The 27807-nt window shown below is 45.0% G+C and overlaps 1 protein-coding gene across 1 annotated transcript in view; it reads left to right on the top strand.

The window, feature by feature from the left end:
* Positions 1-27807, top strand: part of LOC141105853 (alpha-2-macroglobulin-like) — a 368197-nt gene that overhangs the window by 80245 nt on the left and 260145 nt on the right. Inside the window, exon 10 of the mRNA XM_073595997.1 lies at positions 21667-21773. Coding sequence (XP_073452098.1) covers positions 21667-21773 — 107 coding nt within the window. The remainder of the gene's footprint in view (positions 1-21666; positions 21774-27807) is intronic.

The following is a 27807-nucleotide window of genomic DNA, read 5'->3' on the forward strand; positions in this document are numbered from 1 at the left end:
CCCCCCAGGTACGAAATTTAAAGGGATATTACACTTTTATTGTTTGACTTTAAGCATTATTAAAATCACTGCTCCTGAAAAAACGGCCGTTTTTAAAACTTTTTTTTGCATTGATCCATGTCCCCTGGGGCAGGACCCGGGTCCCCAAACACTTTTTATGACAATAACTTGCATATAAGCCTTTAAAATTAGCACTTTTGATTTCTCCCATAGCCTTTTAAAGGGTGTTCTGCGGCATTCGAATTTGCCGCGAACACCCCAAATTGTTCGCTGTTCGGCGAACTTGCAAACAGCTAATGTTCGAGTCGAACATGAGTTCGACTCAAACTCGAAGCTCATCCCTACTCGGGAGGACATAAAGAAAATGCCCCTCATGCAGCCGACTGCATTTGGTTGGGGATGTGAATGGGGGAAGTACGGGTGCTGCAGAAGTGGTGGGTTCCCAATTAGGATTGGTGAATGCAGCAGGAAGGGCATTATGGGCACGACGGGCCTGTGTTTGTCTTCTTCTTGGTGGCAGCGGGACACTACTTGTGCTTGCCACCTCACCAGCTTGAACTGCACTTATGGGACTCGCCATGTCACCAAGTATTACTGCAGTGCTGGTTTGACTACGACCGGGGTGTACTAGGCCGCTGGTGCTTGCCAGTTCCCAAAACGCTACCAAAAAAACTGTTAGCGATCACAGGGATCAGGCCTAACTCTGTGAACGCTGCAGTTATGCGTTTAGTGTTTTGTAAGTGACAGTGATCGATCGATACTGCACTTGGGTGGGCTGGGCTGGGCCGGGCGGAGGGGCAAAATGCAGGTGCTAGCAGGTATCTGGGCTGATCCCGCTAACACTGCGTTTTTGGGAACCCTAAACTGCTGGGGACACTAGTATAGATCTGATCAGATCAGATATTGATCCGTTCAGATACTATACCACTAAGGGAGGTGTACGGTGCGTGCGTGGATGTTAGCGCTACTGGCACTAACCTGACGCTGCCTGGGGCTGGTGCTTGCCAGTTCACCAAAACGCTACCAAAAAAACTGTTAGCGATCGCAGGGATCAGGCCTGACTATGCGAATGCTGCAGTTATGCGTTTAGTGTTTTGTAAGTGACAGTGATCGATCGATACTGCACTTGGGTGGGCTGGGCCGGGCGGAGGGGCAAAACGCAGGTGCTAGCAGGTATCTGGGCTGATCCCGCTAACACTGTGTTTTTGGGAACCCTAAACTGCTGAGGACGCTAGTATAGATCTGATCGGATCAGATATTGATCCGTTCAGATACTATACCACTAAGGGAAGTGTATGCTGCTTGCGTGGGTGTTAGCGGTACTGGCGCTAACCTGACGCTACCAGGGGCGATGCAGACCCTATCTTGGTCTTATGGCTGCACCATCTTTAATGCATCTTTTAGGGTGTGCCCCCCAAATATCTTGTTTATATCTTGTTTGCAGACCCTATCTGACCCTAAAACCTAAGTTATATCACCGCCGGGCGATCAGGGGGTTAAACCTTTATTAGGTAATAAACGGCGGGTGCCCTGACACTATAAAAAATAAACAAACTAACCAGCATCACTCGTAACAGTTATACGGTGATCACTGGTGAAAGGGTTAACTAGGGGGCAATCAAGGGGTTAAAACATTTATTAGGTAGTATATGGGGGTCCCTGACGCTATAAAACGCTGACGGCGAACCAAAATATTTACCTCCCTAACTAGCGTCACCAGTGACACTAATACAGCAATCAGAAAAATGATCCCTTAGTGACACTGGTGACGGGAGGTGATCAAGGGGTTAAAACTTTATTAGGAGGGGTTAGGGGGGTACCCTAGACCTAAAGGGGGCTTACACTAACTGCCCTACCACACTAACTGTCACAAACTGACACCAATGCAGTAATCAGAAAAAAAAAAAAAACTGCTTGGTGTCAGTGTGACGGGGGGGGGGGTGATTAGGGGGTGATCGGGGGGTGATGGGGAGTGTACAGTATGCCTGGCATGTTCTACTGTGTGTGTAGTGTTTGTGCACACATATCGATGTCTTCTCTCCTCGGCACCGGAACGGAAAATACCGAGCCGAGGAGAGATGACATCACTTCCTCCGCTTCTGTTTACTATGCAGAAGCCGAGGAAGCATTTCATTCGCCAGGAGCGATCGCGAGGGGGGAGCCACGAATGAGTGGCCTCCCCCTCACCTCTCATCGCTCCTGACGAGAATACAACTGCCACAGGCACCGGGGGGTCCGATCGGACCCCCCGCCCGTGGGAAGGCAAGGACGTACCTGTAAGTCCTTTTGCCTGCCCGTGCCATTCTGCCGACGTACATCGTCGTGCGGCGGTCGGCAAGTGGTTAAATAAAAGAAAGTATTTTTTTTTATTATTATATAGTTTATATTATTTTTTATTATTTGATATATTTTTATATTGTGTTATTTTATTTTGTATAGAGGGGGGTCCCTTCTGTCAAGGGGGCCCAGGGCAGTTTCCCCTTTTGCCCTCTTATAAATCCGGCAATAAATGCAGTATTTATCTCAAAAGTAGTCAGTTCACTAAAAAGAAAACCAGATTATTCAAAGTAAAACAAAAGGCAACATTCATTTTTACATTTTGGATAGATTAAGGGAGGGGTATAATTCGTCATGTTTTTTTTCGGTGTCATTGGTGAGAGTTCCCTTTACTTCCTGTGCCCAGGGCCGTCTTTATTATTGACTGGACCCTAGGCAAACAATTTCTTGGGCCCCCTTTTCCATGCAATTTCACTCTCCACATGCTTTGAGACATACAATAAATAGCAGCTAGACTCAAAATCAGTTTACTGAATCAGATCAGGCAGCCATTGCGGTTAGTTGCCAGAGGTTACAGTTTATCATTATCGCTCACTGACTGGCTGCTAGAGGTTACACCAAACATTATGGCTCACTGTTTATTTTCTAGAGGTTACAGCACATGACTTTGTCTTGTTGATTGGTTGCTAGAGATTACTGTACATCAATACTGCTCACTGATTGATAGCTAGAGGTTACTGCACATTATTACTGCTCACTGATTGGTTCCTAGAGGTTACTGCATATCCTTACTGCTCAAGGTTTGGTTGCAAGAAGTTAGTGCACAGCATTACTGCTCACTGATTGGTTGCTAAAGGTTACAGAACATCATCTCCTCACTGCCTGCACACCATGAACTGGGGAAGTGAGGGGACCCATCAATAGACAGAAAACTCCTAGGACTCCTGGGATCAGTGGCAATGGTTGGGGAGGGGGGTGTGATCAGTGGCAATGCTGGGGGGTTGATGGGATCAGAAACAGTGGTGGGGGAATGGGATTAGTTAGGAGGCAGTATACTGTGGCAAATTCTGAATCGTGTAGAGCAAAGCTGAAAATCATTGGCAAGTATATAGTGGGGGGAGTCTACAGTGACCACCAATGTAATGGGGAGTTTACAATGACCACCAATGTGAGGGGGGATTTACACTGACCATCAATGTGAGGGGGAATTTGCACTGACCACCATGTAATGGGGGATTCTGCGCCACCCACCAATAGAAAAAGAAGGATTTCTACACTGTAATTAGAGCATTTACACCAACTAGCAGTGTAAGGGGGGTATACAATGACCTCCATGTAAGGGGAAATTTGCACTGACAACCATTGTTGAGGAGATTTGTACTGACCACCAATGTAAGGTGACACTTCTACACGAACCACCAATGTTAGGGGGAATTTACACTGACCACCAATGTAAAGGGGGATTTACACTGACCACCAGTGTAAGGCCAATTCTGCACTTACCACCAATGTAAAGGGAAATGTACACTGATCACCAATGTTATAAGGAATTTACACTGACAACCAATGTAATGGGGGATTTTACATCAACAGCCAATAAAGGGGGATTTCTACACTGGCCACCAATGTAAGTGGGATTTACACTCACCACCAATTTAAAGGGGTTTCTACACGGACCACCAATGTAAGGGAGGATTCTAAACTGACCACAATTGCAAGTTTGGATTTTGTTATTGATTACCAAAAAAAAGAGGAGTTTCTATACTGGCCATCAATGTAATGGGGATTTACAATGACAACTAATGTCATAGAAGCATTCACAGTAACCACCAATGTAAAGAGGGATTTTTACTGACCATCAATGTAAGGGGGACCTTCACACAAGGATTGTATACCAAGCCCCAATGTAATGAGAAGATTTACACTGACCACTAGGGATGAGCTTCGAGTTCGAGTCGAACTCATGTTCGACTCGAACATTGGCTGTTCGCAAGTTCGCCGAACAGCGAACAATTTGGGGTGTTTGCGGCAAATTCGAATGCCGCGGAACACCCTTTAAAAGTCTATGGGAGAAATCAAAAGTGCTAATTTTAAAGGCTAATATGCAAGTTATTGTCATAAAAAGTGTTTGGGGACATGGATCAATGCAAAAAAAAGTTTTAAAAACGGCCGTTTTTTCAGGAGCAGTGATTTTAATAATGCTTAAAGTCAATCAATAAAAGTGTAATATCCCTTTAAATTTCGTACCTGGGGGGTGTCTATAGTATGCCTGTAAAGGGGCGCATGTTTCCCGTGTTTAGAACAATCTGACAGCAAAATGACATTTCGAAGGAAAAACCTCATTTAAAACTACCCGCGGCTATTGCATTGCCGACAATACACATAGAAGTTCATTGATAAAAACGGCATGGGAATTCCCCAAAGGGGAACCCCGAACCAAAATTTAAAAAAAAAATGACGTGGGAGTCCCCCTAAATTCCATACCAGGCCCTTCAGGTCTGATATGGATATTAAGGGGAACCCCGGCCAAAATTAAAAAAAAAAATGACGTGGGGTTCCCCCTAAATTCCATACCAGACCTGAAGGATTTTAAGGGGAACCCCGCGCCAAAAAAAAAAAAAAAACCGGCGTGGGGTCCCCCCAAAAATCCATACCAGACCCTTATCCGAGCACGCAACCTGGCAGGCCGCAGGAAAAGAGGGGGGGACGAGAGTGCGGCCCCCCCTCCCTCCTGAACCGTACCAGGCCACATGCCCTCAACATTGGGAGGGTGCTTTGGGGTAGCCCCCCAAAACACCTTGTCCCCATGTTGATGAGGACAAGGGCCTCATCCCCACAACCCTGGCCGGTGGTTGTGGGGGTCTGCGGGCGGGGGGCTTATCGGAATCTGGAAGCCCCCTTTAACAAGGTGACCCCCAGATCCCGGCCCCCCCCCCTGTGTGAAATGGTAAGGGGGTACTTATACCCCTACCATTTCACGAAAAAAGTGTCAAAAATGTTAAAAATGACAAGAGACAGTTTTTGACAATTCCTTTATTTAAATGCTTCTTCTTTCTTCTATCTTCCTTCATCTTCTGGTTCTTCTGGCTCTTCTGGTTCTTCCTCCGGCGTTCTCGTCCAGCATCTCCTCCGCGTCGTCTTCTATCTTCTTCTCCTCGGGCCGCTCCGCACCCATGGCATGGGGGGGAGGCTCCCGCTCTTCTCTTCTTCTTTTCTTCTTCATTTTCTTCTCCGGGCCGCTCCGCAATCCATGCTGGCATGGAGGGAGGCTCCCGCTGTGTGACGGCGCTCCTCGTCTGACAGTTCTTAAATAACGGGGGGGCAGGGCCACCCGGTGACCCCGCCCCCCTCTGACGCACGGGACATGACGGGACTTCCCTGTGGCATTCCCCGTGACGTCACAGGGAAGTCCCGTCAAGTCACCGTGCGTCAGAGTGGGGCGGGGTCACCGGGTGGCCCCGCCCCCCGTTATTTAAGAACTGTCAGACGAGGAGCGCCGTCACACAGCGGGAGCCTCCCTCCATGCCAGCATGGATTGCGGAGCGGCCCGGAGAAGAAAATGAAGAAGAGAAGAAGAGAAGAAGAGAAGAAAAGAAGAAGAGAAGAGCGGGAGCCTCCCCCCATGCCATGGGTGCGGAGCGGCCCGAGGAGAAGAAGATAGAAGACGCCGCGGAGGAGATGCTGGACGAGAACGCCGGAGGAAGAACCAGAAGAGCCAGAAGAACCAGAAGATGAAGGAAGATAGAAGAAAGAAGAAGCATTTAAATAAAGGAATTGTCAAAAACTGTCTCTTGTCATTTTTAACATTTTTGACACTTTTTTCGTGAAATGGTAGGGGTATAAGTACCCCCTTACCATTTCACACAGGGGGGGGGCCGGGATCTGGGGGTCACCTTGTTAAAGGGGGCTTCCAGATTCTGATAAGCCCCCCGCCCGCAGACCCCCACAACCACCGGCCAGGGTTGTGGGGATGAGGCCCTTGTCCTCATCAACATGGGGACAAGGTGTTTTGGGGGGCTACCCCAAAGCACCCTCCCAATGTTGAGGGCATGTGGCCTGGTATGGTTCAGGAGGGAGGGGGGGCCGCACTCTCATCCCCCCCTCTTTTCCTGCGGCCTGCCAGGTTGCGTGCTCGGATAAGGGTCTGGTATGGATTTTTGGGGGGACCCCACGCCGTTTTTTTTTTTTTTTGGCGCGGGGTTCCCCTTAAAATCCATACCAGACCTGAAGGGTCTGGTATGGAATTTAGGGGGAACCCCACATCATTTTTTTTTTTAAATTTTGGCCGGGGTTCCCCTTAATATCCATACCAGACCTGAAGGGCCTGGTATGGAATTTAGGAGGACTCCAACGTCATTTTTTTTTTTAAATTTTGGTTTGGGGTTCCCCTTTGGGGAATTCCCATGCCGTTTTTATCAATGAACTTCTATGTGTATTGTCGGCAATGCAATAGCCGCGGGTAGTTTTAAATAAGTTTTTTCCTTCAAAATGTCATTTTGCTGTCAGACTGTTCTAAACACAGGAAACATGCGCCCCTTTACAGGCATACTATAGACACCCCCCAGGTACGAAATTTAAAGGGATATTACACTTTTATTGTTTGACTTTAAGCATTATTAAAATCACTGCTCCTGAAAAAACGGCCGTTTTTAAAACTTTTTTTTGCATTGATCCATGTCCCCTGGGGCAGGACCCAGGTCCCCAAACACTTTTTATGACAATAACTTGCATATAAGCCTTTAAAATTAGCAATTTTGTTTATTCATGTTCGTGTCCCATAGGCTTTAACGGTGTTCGCGTGTTCGAACGAACTTTTTTCCTGTTCGCATGTTCTGGTGCGAACCGAACAGGGGGGTGTTCGGCTCATCCCTACTGACCACCAATGTAACTGAGATATTTAGCCTGCGTTCACATTTGTGTGTGTTGGGAATATATGCAAAATCGCTTTACTGACACCACAGAAACATGCTGCCCTTTAGCAGATACACAGCAGTGCCATTAATTGTTAATGACACCCTAATGCATCAGCTGAGATGTGCGTATTCACATGCACCAAAATTCAGGGTGCTGTGGCACCATGATATTTTGAAGAAGGGTTCCACCTCCAATTTGCTTACCTTTGCAGAACAGGCTGACCACAGTTGTAGGAAGGACTTTCAAGCATGCTCCTTTACCGCCCCAGTGGGCAGCATTCAGTAGAAGTGATGATAGATATGACCTCAGGGGGACATGATATACATATGAATGCCACCTATATTTACATATCAATGCTGCTGTCTGCGGCTATTTACATATTAATGCTGCCACTATTTACATATCAATACTGGTTATTTACATGTAAACACAGGGTCTACAGGTGAGTCATCTATACATGGCAAAAGGGCAGAGCTGGGCAGCAGCTACAGAACTTCACACTAAGATATCGGTACACAGCACGGGACTAAAACTTCAAGGGATAAGGGAATTTAAACTGGGATAGTTGGCAAGTATGAGGCAGCTGCTTTGGGCCCCACAACAATGATTGGGCCCAGGGCAGCTGCCCCTTTTACCTTGCCTTAAAAATGGTCCTGCCTGTGCCATAGCCAAAACAGAAAGGGAAGGAATCTATTGACACACCAATTGACACACCAAAAAGATATAGCTTCTTTGACGCATTTGCCCTGCATAGGGCCCAATGAAATGAATGGGTTGCCCTATGCATGTAGTGTGAAAAACACACCAAAAAACTATGCACAAACTCTTGTTCGTGAGATGTTATTTGTGCCTTCATTCACAGAACTATCTACCTCTGATGCAATGTTACAAATTATTTACATTATTGTGCATAACATTTCCACACTGATACATTGAATTCTTTTGACTTGTAAGCAAGCACAAAGTTCCCCTCATTGTTAGGTTGTACAATTCTACATATTGACAGCTTATACCATGAACTAAAAAGCAATTGTTTTTCTTTGTAAATTGACTTCAGTCATACCTCAAGATTTTTACAGCACGTATTCACCTTTTTTAGGTATTTACAACACATTTGATGTTTTCATTTTTTGAATTGGCTCTATAAATATTGCACGCAATATTGAATAGAAAATGGTCATGTGACACAAATTTTTCATGCGATAACAGTTAGTGAATTGACCCCGGTGTATCTGCAAAGGACCTCTTCTGATGCCCTTATACTCACCTTTCCACAGCCAGCACCAAAATTAGGCCTGGGCACTGTCACAAAGAGACAGGACACATGCTCCCCCCATACCTGGAGGGGCTAGCCAATACTAAGATAAAACACACAGACACATAGCGGAGGAGAGCAAAAAAAAATCCCAAGAAATTCTTTAATTATGTAAACAGTAAAAAAGGGAGGACAGACCATATTGGCCCCATAAAGAATGAGGAAGGATTACAAAGGATGGGGAGATGAAGAAGGTATTGAATTTATTCTTCTCCTCAGTCTTCACGAGGGAATCAGGGGGCTTCAGTAACCAAAACTGCAGTGTTTATCCTCGTGACACATCACAGGAAGCACCCTTATGGCTAACAGAGGACAGAATTAGAATTAGACTTGGAAAACTTAACATTAATAAATCACTGAGACCGGATGGCATGCACCCAAGGGTATTTAGGGCACTCAGTCAAGTAATTGCGAGATCATTGTTCCTAATTTTTACTGACAGTCTACTGACTGGAATGGTACTAGCGGATTGAAAAAAATCCAATGTAGCACCAATATTTAAAAAGGGCCCAAAATACATCCCCGGGAATTATAGACCAGTTAGCCTAACATCAATAGTATGCAAGCTCTTGGAGGGGATGATAAGGGACTATATACAAGATTTTAGTAATGATTTAATCATGAAAATGGTATCATTAGTAGAAATCAGCATGGATTCATGAAGAATTGTTCTTGCCAAACCAATCTATTAATCTTCTATGGGGAGGTGAGTTGCCATCTAGAAAAAGGAAGGCCCGTAGACATTGTGTATCTGGATTTTGCAAAAGCTTTTGACACAGTTCCCTATAAATGTTTACTGTACAAAAGGGTGAGTACATGGATTGAAAACTGGCTACAAGGGCGAGTTCAGAGGGTGGTGATAAATGGGGAATACTCTGAATGGTCAGGGGTGGGTAGTGGGGTTCCCCAGGGTTCTGTGCTGGGACCAATTCTATTTAATTTGTTCATAAACAACCTGGAGGATGGGGTAAACAGTTTAATCTCTCTATTTGCGGATGATACTAAGCTAAGCAGGGCAATAACTTCTCTGCAGGATGTGGAAACCTTGCAAAAAGATCTGAACAAATTAATGGGGTGGGCAACTACATGGCAAATGAGGTTGAATGTAGAAAAATTATGGCAAAAATATGAATGCAATCTATACACTGGGGGGAGAACCTCTGGGGGAATCTAGGATGGAAAAAGACCTGGGGGTCCTAGTAGATGATAGGCTTAGCAATGACATGCAATGCCAAGGTGCTGCTAACAAAGCAAACAGAATATTGACATGCATTAAAAAAGGTATTAACTCCAGGGATAAAGCGATAATTCTCCCACTCTACAAGACTCTGGTCCGGCTGCACCTGGAGTATGCTGTCCAGTTCTGGGCATCAGTCCTCAGGAAGGATGTACTGGAAATGGAGCGAGTACATAGAAGGGCAACAAAGCTAATAAAGGGTCTGGAGGACATTAGTTATGAAGAAAGGTTGCAAGCACTGAACTTATTCTCTCTGGAGAAGAGACGCTTGAGAGTGGGTACGATTTCAATTTACAAATACCATACTGGTGACCCCACAATAGGGATAAAACCTTTTTGCGGAAGGGAGGTTAACAAGACACATGGCCACTCATTAAACTTAAAAGAAAAGAGGTTTAACCTTAAACTACGTAGAGGGTTCTTTACTGTAAGAGCAGCAAGGATGTGGAATTCCCTTCCACAGGCGGTGGTCTCAGCGGGGGGCATCAGTAGTTTCAAAAAACTACTAGATAAGCACCTGAACGACCACAGCATACAGGGATATACAAAGTAATACTGACATATAATCACACACATAGGTTGGACTTGATGGGCTTGTGTCTTTTTTTCAACCTCACCTACAGTACTATGTAACTATATGTAAGATAACTCTACTAGGGCTGCACCTTTTTTAAGACCTTGTGCAAGTACCGATACTTTTCATGTACTCGCCGATACTGATTACTGATACTTTTCTTTAATGTCATGTGACAGTGGCACTAATATGCAGCACTGACAGGTGGCACTGATGGGCACTGATGAGGCGTGATTTGTGTCAGTATTTTTTTTTTACAATTATTTTTTTACAATTTATTTATATTTTTGTAATTTTTTTTTTACAGTGCCTTCTTTTTTTTTTTGGGGGGGGGGGGGTGGATGGTGTCAGTGTTTTTATTTATTTATTTTTATAATTTTACTTTTAAATATTTGTTAAATTTTTTCCTTTTTTTTAATCAACCCTGTTGGGGGGGGGGGGGGGGCTTTGGTGAGATATCAGGGGTCTAAATAGACCCCTGAAGTCTCCCCTTTGAGACAGGGAAAGGGACTGAGGACACAGATTCCCCAGTCCTTTTCTCTGCGGCCTCAGCTGCACTGAAGATGAATGGACAGGAGACAGAGGCTCCTGTCCATTCATAAACTGAAGCATCGTAAACACCGTTTACGGTGCTCAGTTATGAATGGACAGAGTCAGTGATCCCTGACTCTGTGCATTCGGAAAAGGAAGGAGCAGTAAATGACAGATTTACTGGCTCTTTCCTCGATCCAAGGACGAGGGGGGACCAGAGGAGGACCCGGGAAGCCGGGGAGGACACAGGGGACAATCAGGGATGATTGGTGCAGTGGTTGGGGCAGTTACAAGCACCGATCTCCCTGACAGCCACAGGAGGGAGAGGAGGAGAAGCAGCTGTGAAAAGCTACACAGGGAGATCGGTGCTTGTAACTGCCCCAACCGCCACACCGATCATCTGTGAGGCTGCCCGGCCCCCCCTACTACATTGAGGATGCCGGGTGTACTGGCCTCCTGCCAGGTATCAGGTCAAGCATCAGAGCATTTGCACAAGTACAAGTGCTCGTGCAAATGCTCGGTATCGGTGCAACCCTAAGCTCTACTGACACTTATTATCCTGAATAATTTCTAAACGAACATGCAGAATTTCAAAGATGAAGTAAATACTTTTCGGCACTCAGCATAGAAGCCTTATTATTAAATAGCTGGGTAATTCCATTCCTAATTTTAAACTGAGAGAATCTGGAGAGATGGAGGTGCAAATATGATTTCCCAACCTAATTGTAATCAACCAGACAGGGCAACATTCTCTTTCAACAATCTAATTTCAATATGTACTGTACCATCCGTAATCAAGGTCTGTTTGGCACTTTATCTGAAGTTAAATATTTCGAGATTAGAGAGGATCAAGGCATCACACTTGGTGGTAATTGCATACCTAGCCTTTCTCACACCAGGGGTGGATGATTCTTTTAAAGCCCTATAGTCAAAATTATTTTCAGTAATAGTAGTAAAATTAGATGTCATGCTTGATGGGATGGGAGCAGAACTGGCCAGTGCAGGGCAGACAGCAGCAGCTGTAAATACATATTCAACTTTATGCAGTGAAACTGACTTTAGGGTATCAATCCACCCAACATGCAGAAGTTCAGAAGTCTCCTGCATAGTTGCCAGCATTTTAAAATAGTTAGGTGGGGCATCCTAACCACTTCAATACTGGGCACTTTTACCCCCTTCCTGCCCAGACCAATTTTCAGCTTTCAGCGCTGTCACACTTTGAATGACAATTGCGCAGTCATACAATACTGTACCCATATGACATTTTTATAATTTGTTCCCACATATAGAGCTTTCTTTTGGTGGGATTTATTTACCACTGTGTTTTTTATTTATTGCTAAACATATTAAAAAAGTTTGACATTTTTTCAGTGTCTATAATAACATTTTATAAACAGAATCAACCAGCGCAGACCATAAACCCTAACTAAAAGCAGCTGTAGTACTGAGGGTAAATTTATCAAATCCCAAAAAACATACACATAAAAGGCAGTACAGCGCATACATAAATAGATGATAAAAATAATCAATAAAAGTCCATATATAAATGGTAAATGCAGACAAAATCCAGCAATTCCTCCAGTGACATAAGTGACATGAAAAACTTGCAGAGTGACTGTAGTGAAAATGGACCTCCACCTTCAGTGACACACGCCGCTCACCTCTACAGATGGACCCCTGAGTTAATCAGTCAGGTCAAAACAGCAATTCCCTGACAGGGATAGTGGCAGGAGGAGATGCATATAGGACTTGATCAAACATCAACAGCGGGTGCGTATGCAGTAGTCACATGAAAAAGATATAAGAAAATCTAGTGCTCTCTGAATACTGCTAAAGCTTTATTAAAAGTAGCGGAAACACTTACAATACATTGCACTGTTCCCCAGTGCGAAGGATACGAGCGTCAGTGTGGGTGGATGATCCACATAGGATAGACAAGCGGAGCGCGGGTGACGTCACGATCCAGTCACGTTCGAATGCCATACGCGTTACGTCCCTAGAAGGGGGCGGGACTTCCTCAGCAGCGATGCTGTACTGCCTTTTATGTGTATGTAATAACATTTTGCAAATAAGTAATTTTTCTCCTTCACTTATGTGCACTGATGGGCACTGCTAGGCTGCACTGATGAGGAGGGACTGATAAGCGGCATTGATGGGCAATGATAGGAAGCACTGGCAGGCACTGATAGGCAGCACTGATGGGGAGGCACTGATAGATGGCACTGATGGTCACTGATAGGCAGAACTGATAGGCACAATTGATGGGCACTAATAGGCAGCACTAATTGGCACTGTTGTTGCTCCACTGATAATCAAATGTAAAAGTCCCCTATCATACTTGCCAGTCACCAGTTCTCCTCTCCTCACGCTATGACAGGACGTGAGGAAAGGAATGCCGATAACTGTCATGTTTGTTTACATGTGATCACCTGTGATTGGATGCAGCTGATCACATAGTAAAGGGCCACTGTGATTGGCCCTTTACCCTGATCTGTGATCAACTGTGTCCAAAGGTGCAGGGCGGGGTTCTGGGAGGACATCTATGGACGTCCTCTCCGAACTAGACGACCGCGCTATAGCCATCTTTTGGCTATAGCATGGTCAAGAAGTCGTTAAAGGTTTCCAGAAGAGAATGTAGAATTGTAGCACACCATCGGCCAAACACCTGGAAGTTGGGCCATTAAAGTGAAGGTCACTTCATGGTGTATTGCTTGTAGTGTGGAAGTAAAATAAACTCCATCATTGGTATTAGTAGCAGAGTAGCAGTAATAGTAACCCCCAACATTGTTGTCATTGGCAGCAATAATAACCCGCAGCACCTGTGTAAGGGATTAAATGTAATCCCTCATCATAGACAGTAATATTAAACCCCAAGCACTATATATATATATATATATATATATATATATATATATATATATATATATATATATATTGCTAAAAGTATTGGGACACCCCTCTAAATCAGTGGATTCAGGTGTATAAAATCAAGCACCTAGGCATGAAGACTGCTTCTACAAACACTTGTGACAGAATGGGTCGCTCTCAGGAGCTCAGTGAATTCAAGTGTGGTACCGTGATAGGTTGCCGTCCGTAAAAAAATAATTGTTACTAAATATTCAACGGTCAGCTGTTAGTGGTATTATAACAAAGTGAAAGCAACTGGGAACAACAGCAACTCAGCCACGAAGTGGTAAGTCATGTAAAATGACAGAGCGGGGTCGGTGCATGCTGAAGCTCGCAGTGCACAGAAGTCGCCAACTATTTGCAGAGTCAATAGCTACAGACTTCCAAACCTCGTGTGGCCTTCAGAATAGCACAAAGGTGCATAGAGAGCTTCATGGAATGGGTTTCCATGGCCGAGCAGCTGCATCCAATCCTTACATCACCAAGTGCAATGCAAACCGTTGTATACAGTGGTGTAAAGCATGCTGCCACTGGACTTTAGAGCAGTGGAGACGTGTTCTCTGGAATGACGAATCGCACTTCCCTGTCTGGCAATCCGATGGAGGTGTCCGGGTTTGGCGGATGCCAAGAGAACAATTCTGGCCTGACTGCATTATGGTGTGGGGTTGTTTTTCAGGGGTTGGGCTTGGCCCCTTCATTCCAGTGAAGGGAACTCTTAAGGTGTCAGCATACCAAGGCATTTTGGAAAATTTCTGTTTCAATGTGTTTATTGAGATTTGCAATAGAGGCACAAAAGATAACAATACAGACATTAGCTCATAACAAAGGCCAACATGGCCAATCAAGGAGGACATATACATGTGAGGTGTACAGTCAACAGTATATGCTTGAAATGAACGGAGTGTAATCTGTTATATCTACTTCAATAAATGCACATAGAGCATCCCTATAGAAAAATTGCGAGATAATGTAATCAATCTAGGGATTGAAATAAGATGGGGTGAATCCAGGGGAAGTGGTGAAGCCAACCCTGAACCCCAACAGCCCCAGTGGGTCCCGCAGGCCACCCCAAAGAGATCACGCTGTGGCCTGCACGGCTTACCTGGGGCCGAATAGGCATCCTGGATGGCCCCCCCCCTTTCTGCTAATACAGGGGTGTGATGAATCACAATACCCTGGCTCCCTGAAGAGCATTTATTTCTTCTAATTCCTCCCATGCATATCTTCAGTAATATATCAAAGTATTACTAAATGGACTTGTAGTAAAATCTAATAATACCTTAATGTCCAAACTTGACAGGACCATGTGGGACAGAAAGAATAGAGGAGAGAATAAAGCAGAGAGAGTAACAGTATAGGAAGGGGGATAAAAGGAGAAGAAGGAGGCATCCAGTAGAGTTTCTTTTTAGGGAGTGGTATGACCCGGGTAGAAAGGGACCTTGGTATATAATGCCCAAAGTTTCCCAAATGGCCTAAAATTTCTGAACTTTGTCTAATGCCCCGTATACACACGGTCGGATTTTCTGAAGTGAGATTCCTAAATATGGTATTGATTCCGAGGCCCAGGTCAAGGGGAGGCTGTGTTTTAATTGGTCGACTAAGGTTTGGGGGATCGAGATATTTAAAGGGGTTGTAAAGGTAAAAATGTTTTCACCTTAATGCATTCTATGCATTAAGGTGAAAAAACTTTTGACAGTACCGCCGCCCCCAGCCCCCCCGTTTTACTTACCTGACGCCTCGAATCTTCGCTCCTCGTCCTCGTCAGCTTCATTGCAGCTCAGCCTGGTCGCTGATTGGCTGCAGTGGATGGATTGAAAGCAGCGCAGCCATTGGCTCGCGCTGCTGTCAATCACATCCGATGACGCGGCGCGCCGGGGGGCGGGGCCGAGTGATACAGCGAGCGGCTATAGCCGCCGGCTGTATCACGGGAGCGCGCCCGCAAGCACTCACCACCGTGCGAGGGAGCTCGCATGAAGGTGGTAAATGCTTGCGGGGAGGAGCTGAAACAGCCGCCGAGGGACCCCAGAAGACCAGGTTCGGGGCCACTCTGTGCAGAACGAGCTGCACAGTGAAGGTAAGTATAACATGTTTGTTATTTTAAAAAAAAAAAAAAAACATCTTTACAACCCCTTTAACGTGAGTGATTTTGAAGCATCGACTCTGAGGCCCGAGATAGTACCGAATTCTTGGAGTGTTCTGAGCGGAATGGGGGTGGAGATCAACGGGGACGTTATGAAGAGCAACATATCAACCGCGAATAACGTGCATTTGTGTTCTTGGGTGGCACAGCAAACCCCCTTAATATCTGAATTTGATCTAATAGCTATAGCCAAAGTTTCGATAACTTTTGCAAAGATGAGTGGTGATAGGGGGCATCCCTGCCTAGTGACGGATGTTAAAGCTATCAGAGTAATGACCCATAAGCCGGACCTGTGCGCTGGGGTAGAATATAGAGAGTAAATAGTTCCCGTAAAATTAGGACCGAAACCCCACCTTCCCAACATTTTGAATAGGTAGGGCCATGAGACAGAGTCGAAAGCCTTCTGCGGGTCAATTGAGATCAGTAGGCCTTTCTGGGGAGTACCTCCATCCCAGTGGGATCTTAGCAAAGATATAATATCTATGGCCCTTCTGACTTGATCCGGGCCCTGTCTCCCCGGTATGAAACCCACCTGGTCCTTGTGTATCTACTTCGCAATGAAGCTAGGCATTCTTGATGCTAGGATTTTCTTCTTTTTTTTATATCATTGTTTATAAGGGAAATCGGTCGACAATTCCCGACCTCGCTAGTATCTTTCCCAGGTTTAGGGATTACTGATATAAAGGCTGTATTTAAATCTTTGTCCAGGGGGGCTCCATCCCCTAGGGAATTAAAAAAACCTGTCATGTAAGAGGCCAAAGTGAGTCCAAATTTTTTGTAATAGCCACCCGAAAAACCGTCTGGCCCGGAGCTAAGGCCTGTTTGAGCGATTGTATCACCTCCACGACCTCTTCTGAAGAGAAGGGTTTGTCTAGGAGTTCCCTATGGCTTTCCATGATCTTAGGAAGAGGTATATCTCATGGAAAGGAGTCTATTTTGTTAGCAGAAGGGGAATAATCGTCCGTGTACAATTTAGAGTAGAAGTCCTGTAAGTATTTCATGATGCGGATGGGGTTTTGTGTCAGGTCGCCCAAGGCTGTCCGTATCTTAAGGAATGATGAGGTGCGTGTTTTAGGGCTCAATTTTGTCACTAGTTTGGCTCCTATCTTGTTTGATTGGTAATAAATCTTAGCACCCGTCCATCTGAGATGGTTTTTCTGCTGAAGTGGTCAGGGCTAGATTGAGTTGTACCTGAGCTATCTGTAATTTGGACAAAGAATCAGGCGTAGGGTTATGTTTATGTGATTTGCTTATTGAGAGGAATTCCTCCGTTAGTTTTTGAACTTCCGCTTTTCGTTCGCATTTTAATTTAGAGGCTAGCTGAATAAGTTTCCCTCTCATCACCGTCTTATGGGCCGCCAAAAGTGTTGAGGGAGAAACTGAGCCATTGTCATTGTCACTGAAAAAACAAACAATAATCGGCCAACTAATCAATTATGAAAATAATTGTTTGTTGCAGCCCTATAGAGAAGTATGATCAATCCCTTTGCTCAAGCCAAGCTATTACATACATTGCCTTGAAAAAAGTATTCACACCCCTTGAAATTTTCCACATTTTGTCATGTTACAACCATAAAAATAAATGTATTTTATTGGGATTTTATGTGATAGACCAACACAAAGTGGCACATAATTGTGAAGTGAAAGGAAATTTTGTTTACAATTAAATATGTGAAAAGTGTGGCGTGCATTTGTATGCCAGCCCCCCTGAGTCAATACTTTGTAGAACCACCTTTCACTGCAATTACAGCTGCAAGTCTTTTGGGGGATGTCTCTACCAGCTTTGCACATCTAAAGAGTGAAATTGTTGCCCATTCTTCTTTGCGCAATAGCTCAAGCTCTGTCAGATTGGATGGAAGAGCGTCTGTGAACAGCAATTTTTAAGTCATGCTACAGATTCTCAATTGGATTTAGGTCTGGAATTTGACTGGGCCATTCTAACACATGAACATGCTTTAATCTAAACCGTTCCATTGTAGCAGGTGAACCTTCGCCCCAGTCTCAAGTCTTTTGCAGAAAACAGGTTTTCTTCTAAGATTGCTCTGTATTTGGCTCCATCCATCTTCCCATCAACTCTGACCAGCTTCCCTGTCCCTGCTGAAGAAAAGCATCCCCACAACATGATGCTGCCACCACTCTGTTTCACAGGGCGGATGGTGTGTGCAGGGTGATGTGAAGTGTTAGTTTTCTGCCACGCATAGTGTTTTGCTTTTAAAGTTTAATTTTGGTCTCATCTGACCAGAGCACCTTCTTTCACATGTTTGCTGTGTCCCCCACATGGATTCTCGTAAACTGCAAACAGGACTTCTTATGGCTTTCTTCAACAATGACTTTCTTCTTGCCACTCTTCCATAAAGGCCAGATTTGTGGAGTGCACGACTAATAGTTGTCCTGTGGACAGATTCTCCCACCTGAGATGTGGATCTCTGCAGCTCCTCCAGAGTTACCATGGGCCTCTTGGCTGCTTCTGTGATTAATGCTCTCCTTGCCTGTCAGTTTAGGTGGACGGCCTTGTCTTGGTAGGTTTGCAGTTGTGCCATACTCTTTCCATTTTCTGATGATGGATTGAACTGTGCTCCGTGAGATGTTCAAAGCTTGGATCATTTTTTCTATAACCTAACCCTGCTTTAAACTTCTCCACAACTTTATCCCTGACCTGTCTGTTGTGTTCCTTGGCCTTCGTGATGCTGTTTGTTCACTAAGGTTCAAACCTCTGAGGGCTTCACATAAGAGTTGTATTTATACTGAGATTAAATTATATGCTATTTACTAATTAGGTGACTTCGGAGGCAATTGGTTCCATTAGATTTTAGTTAGGGGTATCAGAGTAAAAAGAGCTGAATACAAATGTACACCACTTTCAGATATTTATCTAAAAAAAAAAAAAAATTGGAAAAACATTTATCATTTTCCATCCACTTCACAATTATGAGCCACTTTGTTTCGGTCTATCACATAAAATCTCAACAAAATACATTTATGTCTTTGGTTGTAATATGACAAAATGTGGAAAGTTCCAAGGGGTATGAATACTTTTTCAAAGCACTGTATAAGGGATGATTTGCTGACGGCATGCAGGCTGTTCATTTTTCAAGGGAATTTTTCTCCAGAGTGTAAAGGGGTTGTAAACCCTTGTGTTTTTTCACCTTAATGCATCCCCCCCCCCTCGTTTTACTTACCTGAGCCCCGAATTTCTGTCAGCGGAGACGTGTTCTACCTCTCTCCCCGGGTCCCTTCTCTTGATTGGATAGATTGATAGCAGCACAGCCATTGGCTCCCGCTGCTGTCAATGAAATCCAATGACGCGAGCGCCAGGGGGCGGGACCGAGTCTGGCATTCGTGTCTATGGACGCAAATGCTGGACTCGGGAGCGCACCTGCAAGGTAAACCCCCCGGGAGAGCGCTTCTCCTAGGGGGTTACCTGATGTGGGGAGGAGCCGCGAGAGCCTCCGGGGGACCCCAGAAGAGGAGGTTCGGGGCCACTCTGTGCAAAACGAGCTGCACAGTGGAGGTAAGTATATGTTTTTAAAAAAAAAAAACACAATCCTTTACAATCACTTTAAGCAATTTTATGAAATTTCACTTTGCAATACCCAATCACGTGCCAATAAAGGAAAAAACACATGTTTGGATAATGGAAGGCAGCAGAGCTTTGACTCATTCATTAGGCTCCAGGGAAAATTATCTTTCAAAGTCAACTTTACTTGCAAAGTTAACAGTCTATTTGCCTTTAGCCATTTCAGCCCCGGAAGGATTTACCCCTTTAATGACCAGGCCATTTTTTGCAATACGGCACTGAGTTGCTTTAACTGACAGTTGCGTGGTGGTGCAAAGCTGTACCCAAACAAAATGTATGTCCTTTTTTCCCCACAAATAGAGCTTTTTTTTGATGGTATTTGATCACTTCTGGGGTCTTTATTTTTTGCGCTATAAACAAAAAGACCAACAATTTTGAAAAAAAAAAAAACTATATATTTTACTTTTTGCTATAATAAATATCCCCCAAAAAAGTAAAAAAAAAAACGAATTTCTTCATCAGTTTAGGCCAATATATATTCTACATATTTTTGGTAAAAAAAAAAAAAAAAAAATTGCAATAAGCATATATTGATTGGTTTGCGCAAAAGTGATAGTGTCTGCAAAATAGGGGATAGATTTATGGCATTTTATTATATATATTTTTTTACTAGTAATGGCGTTGATCAGGGAATTTTAGCGGGACTGCAACATTGCGGCGGACAGATCGGACACTTTTGACACTTTTTGGGACCAGTGACATTTATACAGCGATCAGTGCTATAAAAATGCACTGATTACTGTATAAATGACACTGGCAGAGAAGGGGTTAACATGAGGGGGCGATCAAGGGGTTAAATGTGTTCCATAGGGAGGTGTTTATAACTGTGGGGGGGGGACTGACAGGGAGTACAGAGAGATCTCTGTTCCTGATCACAAGGAACAGACGATCACTCTGAACTCCCCTGACAGAACGGGGATCTGTTTGTTTACATTGACAGATCCCCGTTCTGGCTCTCTGTGGAGCGATCGTGAGTGGCCTGTGGACATTCCGGCCACGAGCATTAGATCCGGCGCTGTGGACGCGCCCACTGTATCTATTGCACAAAGCGATGTAAACCCATGGCGATTTGTGCAATAGAGCCGACCTGCCGCAGTACAACTACGTCGGCTGGTCGGCAAGTGGTTAGTAAATCGACTCCATAGATCTGAATAGCAGTAAGGAAGAACCAATTTTATCAGAATGTTGAAATACAATGGGGTTGATTTACTAATGGAAAATATAATGTGCACTATAAGTGTACTTGCTCCAGAGCTTAGTAAATGAGGTAAAGTTTCACTTAGCAAATAATGCTTAATCACATGCAGGGGAAATATAAAACAGCATTTTTGTTTGTACAGTATATGATTGGATGATAGAAATCAGCAGAGATTCCCCTCAGATCTAGAGCAAATGCACTTTTAGTGCACAGTATATTTGCCATTAATAAATCAACCTCTAATGCCCCGTACACACGGTCGGACTTTGTTCGGACATTCCGACAACAAAATCCTAGGATTTTTTCTGACGGATGTTGGCTCAAACTTGTCTTCCATACACACGGTCACACAAAGTTGTCGGAAAATCCGATCGTTCTAAACGTGGTAACGTAAAACACGTACGTCGGGACTATAAACGGGGCAGTGGCCAATAGCTTTCATCTCTTTATTTATTCTGAGCATGCGTGGCACTTTGTCCGTCAGATTTGTGTACACACGATCGGAATTTCCGACAACGGATTTTGTTGTCGGAAAATTTTATAGCCTGCTCTCAAACTTTGTGTGCCGGAAAATCCGATGGAAAATGTGTGATGGAGCCTACACACGGTCGGAATTTCCGAAAACAAGGTCCCATCACACATTTTCCATCGGAAAATCCGACTGTGTGTACGGGGCATAAGTGTTTCATTTGATTGTTCCTCCCTGGGCATCCCTCTGTTATAGTGCATTAGAAAAAAGGTGCTTCTCGATCATGATCGTCAACTCTTTTTATAGAAAAAGCTATACTTTATCTTTATTTGTTTCTCAAAATTAGAAGAATTTGCCATAACTTGCATCAAACTAACTCATTAATGATACTTTCAATGCAACAGGTAATCTTTACTTTTTTTTTTACTTGAACTTGAAATAAGACAGGTACTTTTATCACAGTCTTATTTCAGGGAGTATTGGTGATATACCGGTAGAGAAGTTCAAAGTACATTTCTGTCTTCCAGGTCACACAGAAAAAGCAACAGCTAAACTTTATCTCAGCAAAAGCCATGAAATAAAATTTGTAGATACTGGAGAAATATACCACAGAGGACATCCATTCACTGGGAAGGTAAGGAGAGAATAGATTTGTGAAAAAAAATGATTTAGGTGCTTGACCCTCTCTTTTAGATTGTTAGCTCCAATGTGCAGGGCCCACTGATTCCTCTTGCACTATACTGTACTATAACTGTAAAGTCTGCTTTCATTTTGTAAAGCGCCGCTTTATAGTTTAGGTGTCAGGGCATTTAACATTTCTCTCACTATTTACGAACTGACAGATTGGTGATTTTTTTTATTTACCTATGAATTTAGCAAAAACACATATGCAAAATGTTATAGGCAACACTGAAGAATTCCAAGCAGTTGCTGCCTCCAATAGAAGACACATAAAATTCCAATTTAGGGTAAACTCACACTGACAGTTTTAACCAGACATGGTTAACCCCTTGGTCTGGTTTGTTCGTGTAGTGTGAATGCTCTGTACTGTGCCCAGGAATGGTTAAGCTTACTGTCACATGCTTAACGTGCAGAGAAAGGCCTCTTGTACAGCTCTGGCTGGGGGGGCCACTGGTAGTGAGACAGTAACCACAGGAGCATGGCGAGGTATGAGTGTCAGTGATCAGTCCAGTAGTCCGCGTGGCAGCAGTCAGCAGGGGATGTAGCAGCAGAACAGGCTGGTGGCAGATGAGCTGGCATGGAGCTTGGCTGGCAGATGACTGTGGTAGCCAGATGAGAGCTTTCTGGACTGAAGAGCTGTAGCAGGCTGGATGAGCAAGATGGAGGGTCAGGCGAGCCAGGTCGGTAATGGTTGGGTATATCAAGTATAGACAGCAGGATAGTCAGGTCACAAGCCAAGCCAGCAACTGGAGGTTGATCGAGCAGAAACTGGAGGCAGAAGCAGAATCCAGAGAAAAGCTGAGGTCAGGGCAGTTAGAACACAAATGCAGGTCAGGAGTAAGCTGGGTCAGGATTAGAGGTCAAACACAGGAATCGGAAATCAACACACAGAAGCTGCAAACCAAACAGCGTTGAGCCTATACTGAAGCCTGTTTAAATAGCCTGTTTGGCGCCAGCATTAGTGACTTGAGTGCGCATGCACATGCCCGCGACTATGCTCATCTGCCTGGCCAGTTGCTGGTCCATCTGCACTATGGCCATGCCTTCCCTGACACTTACAGTGATTAGGACCACTTGAAAGAGGTGGTCCTGGGCACAATTCACTAGTGGTCTGGTAAAGATGAGGTGAGTATGTAAGCTTGTCCCAGAACACTTGCTTAAAGCCCGCAGCCGAGGGCTGACCCGTAGGCCAGCAGCCAAGTGAGGAGGGAGGACAATCAAACTTGGGCACAGTTCATTTCAACTCTGCACAATGTAAAAGCACCATAGAGAGATCTACCCCACCACGTCACATCTATGCTGGAGAAATTGTGGCCTCCCAGAAACCCTATTCCACATTTAGTGGGAATGCCCAGCTATTAAAAGCTATTGGACCCAAACTCTTTGTCTCCTTCAATCAGTCATATCTATGACATCTATGTCAACCTCACTGGAACTTTTATTTGGTCTGGCAATTCCTACTTGGCCCAACAATTACAAACCCTGGCAACCCACATCCTTATCGCTGCATGACTAGCAATCGCCAGGAAATTGAAATATCCAGTGACCACCACTCCAAGATCTGTCCACGATCTTAAACAACCATCTCAAAATGGAATTCTTCCCCACAGCCAAACTCTCTACCAAGATATTCTACAAAGACTGGGAACCCTGGCTTAAAGACCCCAGTAGCATACATTTGGACTGTTGCACTTGACTCTAGACCCTATAACTCTACCCAAGAACCAGTCCTCATCCTTTATATGTTGGCTTCTTTCTTTAATTTCACCACCGGTGTTTTACCTCTCGTGATACCAAACAAAGGGACTAATCTTTGAGTGCAGCCAACCCACTGGTTTTGACCATAATTTGAGTGTAGACTAAACTTAAAGAGGAAGTAAACTTCGTCTGCAAACTTTTACCTATAGGTAAGCCAATAATAAGGCTTACCTATAGGTATTGACAATATCTCCTAAATATGTACAGTTTAGGAGATATTTCCAGTGCATGCAGCCAGTGACATCAATGGCGCATGCGCTCTGAAGGAATGGCCCACAGGTGCCGTTCCTTCCGCGCCATGAACGGAAGCTCCCACGCGCATGCGAGACGTCATCGCAGCTCCGGCCAATCACAGCACCGGAGCCCCCGAACTCTGGGAAAGATGTTGGCCTTGACAGCGGTGTGTGGGGACCGCTGCAACAGCTTCGATATAAGGTAAGTATTTCATAATGAGCTAGTATGTGATGCATACTAGCTCATTATGCCTTTGTCTTGCAGGTTTTTTCTGGGGGGGGGGGATTTCTTTCTGAGGTTTCCAACCTCTTTAAGTATAAGAAACATATTGCTATTCTTCAGTTTGTTTCTCTTAAATAACTACCACATATACTGTCTGTTAACATACATGCATGTACAATTTTTGATATATGTATGTTTATTGTCTGAGTATTATGATCTGTACACCTAGATTTGATTTGAGAATGTATCTTTTCTATTTGTCTCCTTACTTTTCAGAAAATTAATAAAGATTTAAAGTTTTTTTTTTTCTTTTTTAAAGCACCCTAAATCTACTTATAGCACCTAGTAAGGTTTTATACCTAATGAAGAAACTTTAATCCGGATGTCATACTTTTCTGTCCATGAAAATGCATGATTGTTCATAGCGCATGTAAAAACTAATCAAAACGAAAGGTGTGAACTCATCTTCAATGAGCCAGCTTGATAAACATTAATGCACAAAAATGCAGCATGTGTTAGTTTTTAAAAGGGCACTTTCCACTTTCCAAATACGCTATAGATTAATGATGGCTACAGCACAGATGGCAAGTTCTGGGAGGGCGTCATATGAGAACCTTCTGTGATCACGTCTGCCTTGCGCCCACTGCAGGGCAAAGGCGGCGCACTCTGTGATTACAGTGTCCAGAGGACACTGCTGATCACAGATTGTCTCTTTACCTCAATCAGCAGCTCTTTACCACGTGATCATCTGTGTCCAGTCAGAGCTGATGATCATGGATGTTAATTGACGGTGGTTATCGGGACTCCTTTCCCTCTGCTGACAGCATGAGGAGAGGAGAAAAGAGCCAATAATCGAACCAGCTTCTCTAAAAGAGACATGTACGTTAATAATCAAGGCACTAATTATTAGTGCCCTGATTATCAGTGCAGTCCAAACAGTGGCCATCAGTGCTTCCAATGTGTGCCCACCAGTGCTGCCAATCAGTGCCCACCAGTGGTGTCAATCAGTGCCCACCAGTGGTGTCAATCAGTGCCCATCAGTGCTGCCTATCAGTGCCCACCAGTGCAGCTTATCAGTGCCCATCAATGCCACCTCATCAGTGCCTATCAGTGAAGCCTCATCGGCGCACATCAGTGAAGGAGAAAAATTACCTGTTTCCCAAATTTTATAACAAACTATGACCATTTTTTTTTTCCAAATTTTCGGTCTTTATTCGTTTATTTAGCAAAAAATAAAAAACCCAGTGGTGATTAAATACCACCAAAAGAAAGCTCTGTATATGTGAAAAATTATTATCATTTTGTTTGGGTACAGCGTTGCATGAATGCGCAACTGTCAAAATGCGACAGCTGAAAATTGGCCTGCTCAGGTAGGGGGGTAAAAATGCCCAGTAGGCAAGTGGTTAAACAAATAGGTGTAAATGGCTTGTTGATAGCCTCTCCTAGTGTGAACCCATCAAGCCGTGACCACTCCATGAGACTCCAGTTTTTTTTAGCAAGGAATAAGGAATGATCGAAACACAGAGAGAAGGGGACTGTACTGTATTCAAACATAAGGGAATGGATTGGATATCCAAAATGTCAGGGAGAGTTTTACCAGTCTGGACAAGGCTGGACAAAACAATTGGGCCATCCAAAGATTGGATTTGCTTGTTTAATGATGTGAGTATATTGGAATGAAGAGGTCTGAAGTAAAACTGAACAAAGAGAACTGCCTTTAAGGAGGTTACCAGAAACCTCATGCAGAAACAAACTTAACAGTGCTACAGCAGGATGCAGAAGGTGCTGATGTGAGGGAAAGATGGGGATGTGTAGATAGGCACATTGTGTGTCTACTGATGTCAGAAATTCCAAGGACAGATCTCATTAATTCCATCCAGAAATCTGGTACACAAAGAAACCTTCATGTTTAATATTAGGCGGATACCCCCATTTGGCTTTGAAACTGTGAATAGGACCCTTGAAAGCTTTTTTCTAAAGGAACTGGTACAACATTCCTTGTGCTTAAGGCTACTTTCACACTGAAGCATTGCGGGCGCGGGCGGTAAAGCGGCGCTATATTTAGCGCTGCTTTACTGTCATTTAAGCGGCACTATTCGGCCGTTAGCGGGGCAATTTTAACCCCCGTTAGCGGCCGAAAAAGGTTTAAAACCGCCCGCAAAGCGCCGCAAAGCGGCGCTTTGCAGGAGGGTTTGGAGTGCTGCCCCATTGTTTTCAATGGGAAGGGGCGCTTTAGGAGCGGTAAATACACCGCTCCTACAGCGCTCCAAAGATGCGCCTTGCAGGACTTTTTAGACCGCCCTGAAAGCGCACCGCTCCAGTGTGAACGCCCTTGGGGCTTTCACATTAGAGTGCATTGAACGGCTCTTTCAGGGCGCTTTGCAGGCGCTATTTTTAGCACTTTAGGGCCTGCAAAGTGCCTCAGTGTGAAAGGGGCCTGAAGTTGGTGCAAGATAATCATTAAATCTCCATTCTTTTGGTCTGAAGCTGGCAGATTGGAATGTAAAAAGTGAAGAAGGCACACAGATCAGTAAATGCAGCCAATTGGCTGCAACTGCTAATTGATATAAGTTTTCTAGTTTGTCTCTTCAACAGAAGCCGATCTAATAATCAAATTCTGTTAAACAGGGACAGCCACATAATGATTGAAATTCAGCCAGGCCCTGCTGAACCAGACACATTTTAAACCATCTATGGCCAGCTTTAGAGAAGCCCGGAGTAATGCCTAAAAGAAAATAAACGTAGGGCTTACATGACTGCGTGATCAGGGGAATAATGGGATTTGTAAAAGTAGATAGGATTGGTGGCTAAAGGGGAAGAGGAGGAGTTGGAAGGAAAGTAAGAGATAGTAGGTCCCTCCCCAGCGTCAGTGTGAGAATAGGAAGCAGCTTGGAAGCATGTCATCCCTAGAGGAGCTGATGGGACAATTGCAGGCCGCAGCAGGGGTGAAAGGCGAGCGATGGCTGCAGGACCAGGTTGCCAAGGTACTGGGGGTGAAGACACCTACAGACAGCAGGGGGTCGGCCCGGGTGCGGCCGTCCCGTCCGCCGGATCGATTCTCCCCTGACTCCCCACCCAGAGCACAGAGACAGGCGAGTAGCCCCCCTCGCGTCCCTTCAGAGCCTCCTGGGAAAAGAGTGGCGGTTCCGGTGCGGGGGGGGCTCTGGGAGGTTACAGAAGCAGAGGCCAGGATCGATGGGAGGGCCCTCCGGGATATCGGGTTCCCAGGACGGACCAGCCATGCGGCCCAACATGGAGTTTTCGGGCTCCTCCCCTGGCTTAGTCGCAGCGGGGGCGGGGCTTCGGCGGGGGAGGATCGCAGCCACGGCCGCCGGGCCAGCTTATTCCTCAGCCGGCGGGTCCCAGTGCTCAAGCAGGATGCGGGGGACGAAGGAAACGGCAGGCGCACCGGATCTGCGAGAGCGGGACAGCACAAAAGGCCCACGAAAAGCAGCAAGCAAGTCGCCAGGGGGGAGGAGGCGTGGCCAAGCGGGATGCGGATCTCCGGCATCCAGGGCAGGATCCCCTGGAGGGCCATCCATTGCAGCGGAGGAGCTGATCGCGGATCGATCCGAAGGGGAACTTTCCCTGTCAGAGGAGGAAGAACCGCACAGAACCAGGTCAGCGATGGAGGCGGGACCATCGGCTGGTGGGACGTCTTCAAGGCAGCCCGGTAAGTCCACTGTTATTTTGGGGTGTTTAGAGGAGGAGGGGTTTGAGCAGTTAGGAAGGGGGGGCACGGGGGGTGTGACTCGGGCCCCTTTACAGCAGGG

Source organism: Aquarana catesbeiana, linkage group LG08 (genome assembly GCF_042186555.1).
Source record: "Aquarana catesbeiana isolate 2022-GZ linkage group LG08, ASM4218655v1, whole genome shotgun sequence".
NCBI classification, from domain to species: Eukaryota; Metazoa; Chordata; class Amphibia; order Anura; family Ranidae; genus Aquarana; species Aquarana catesbeiana.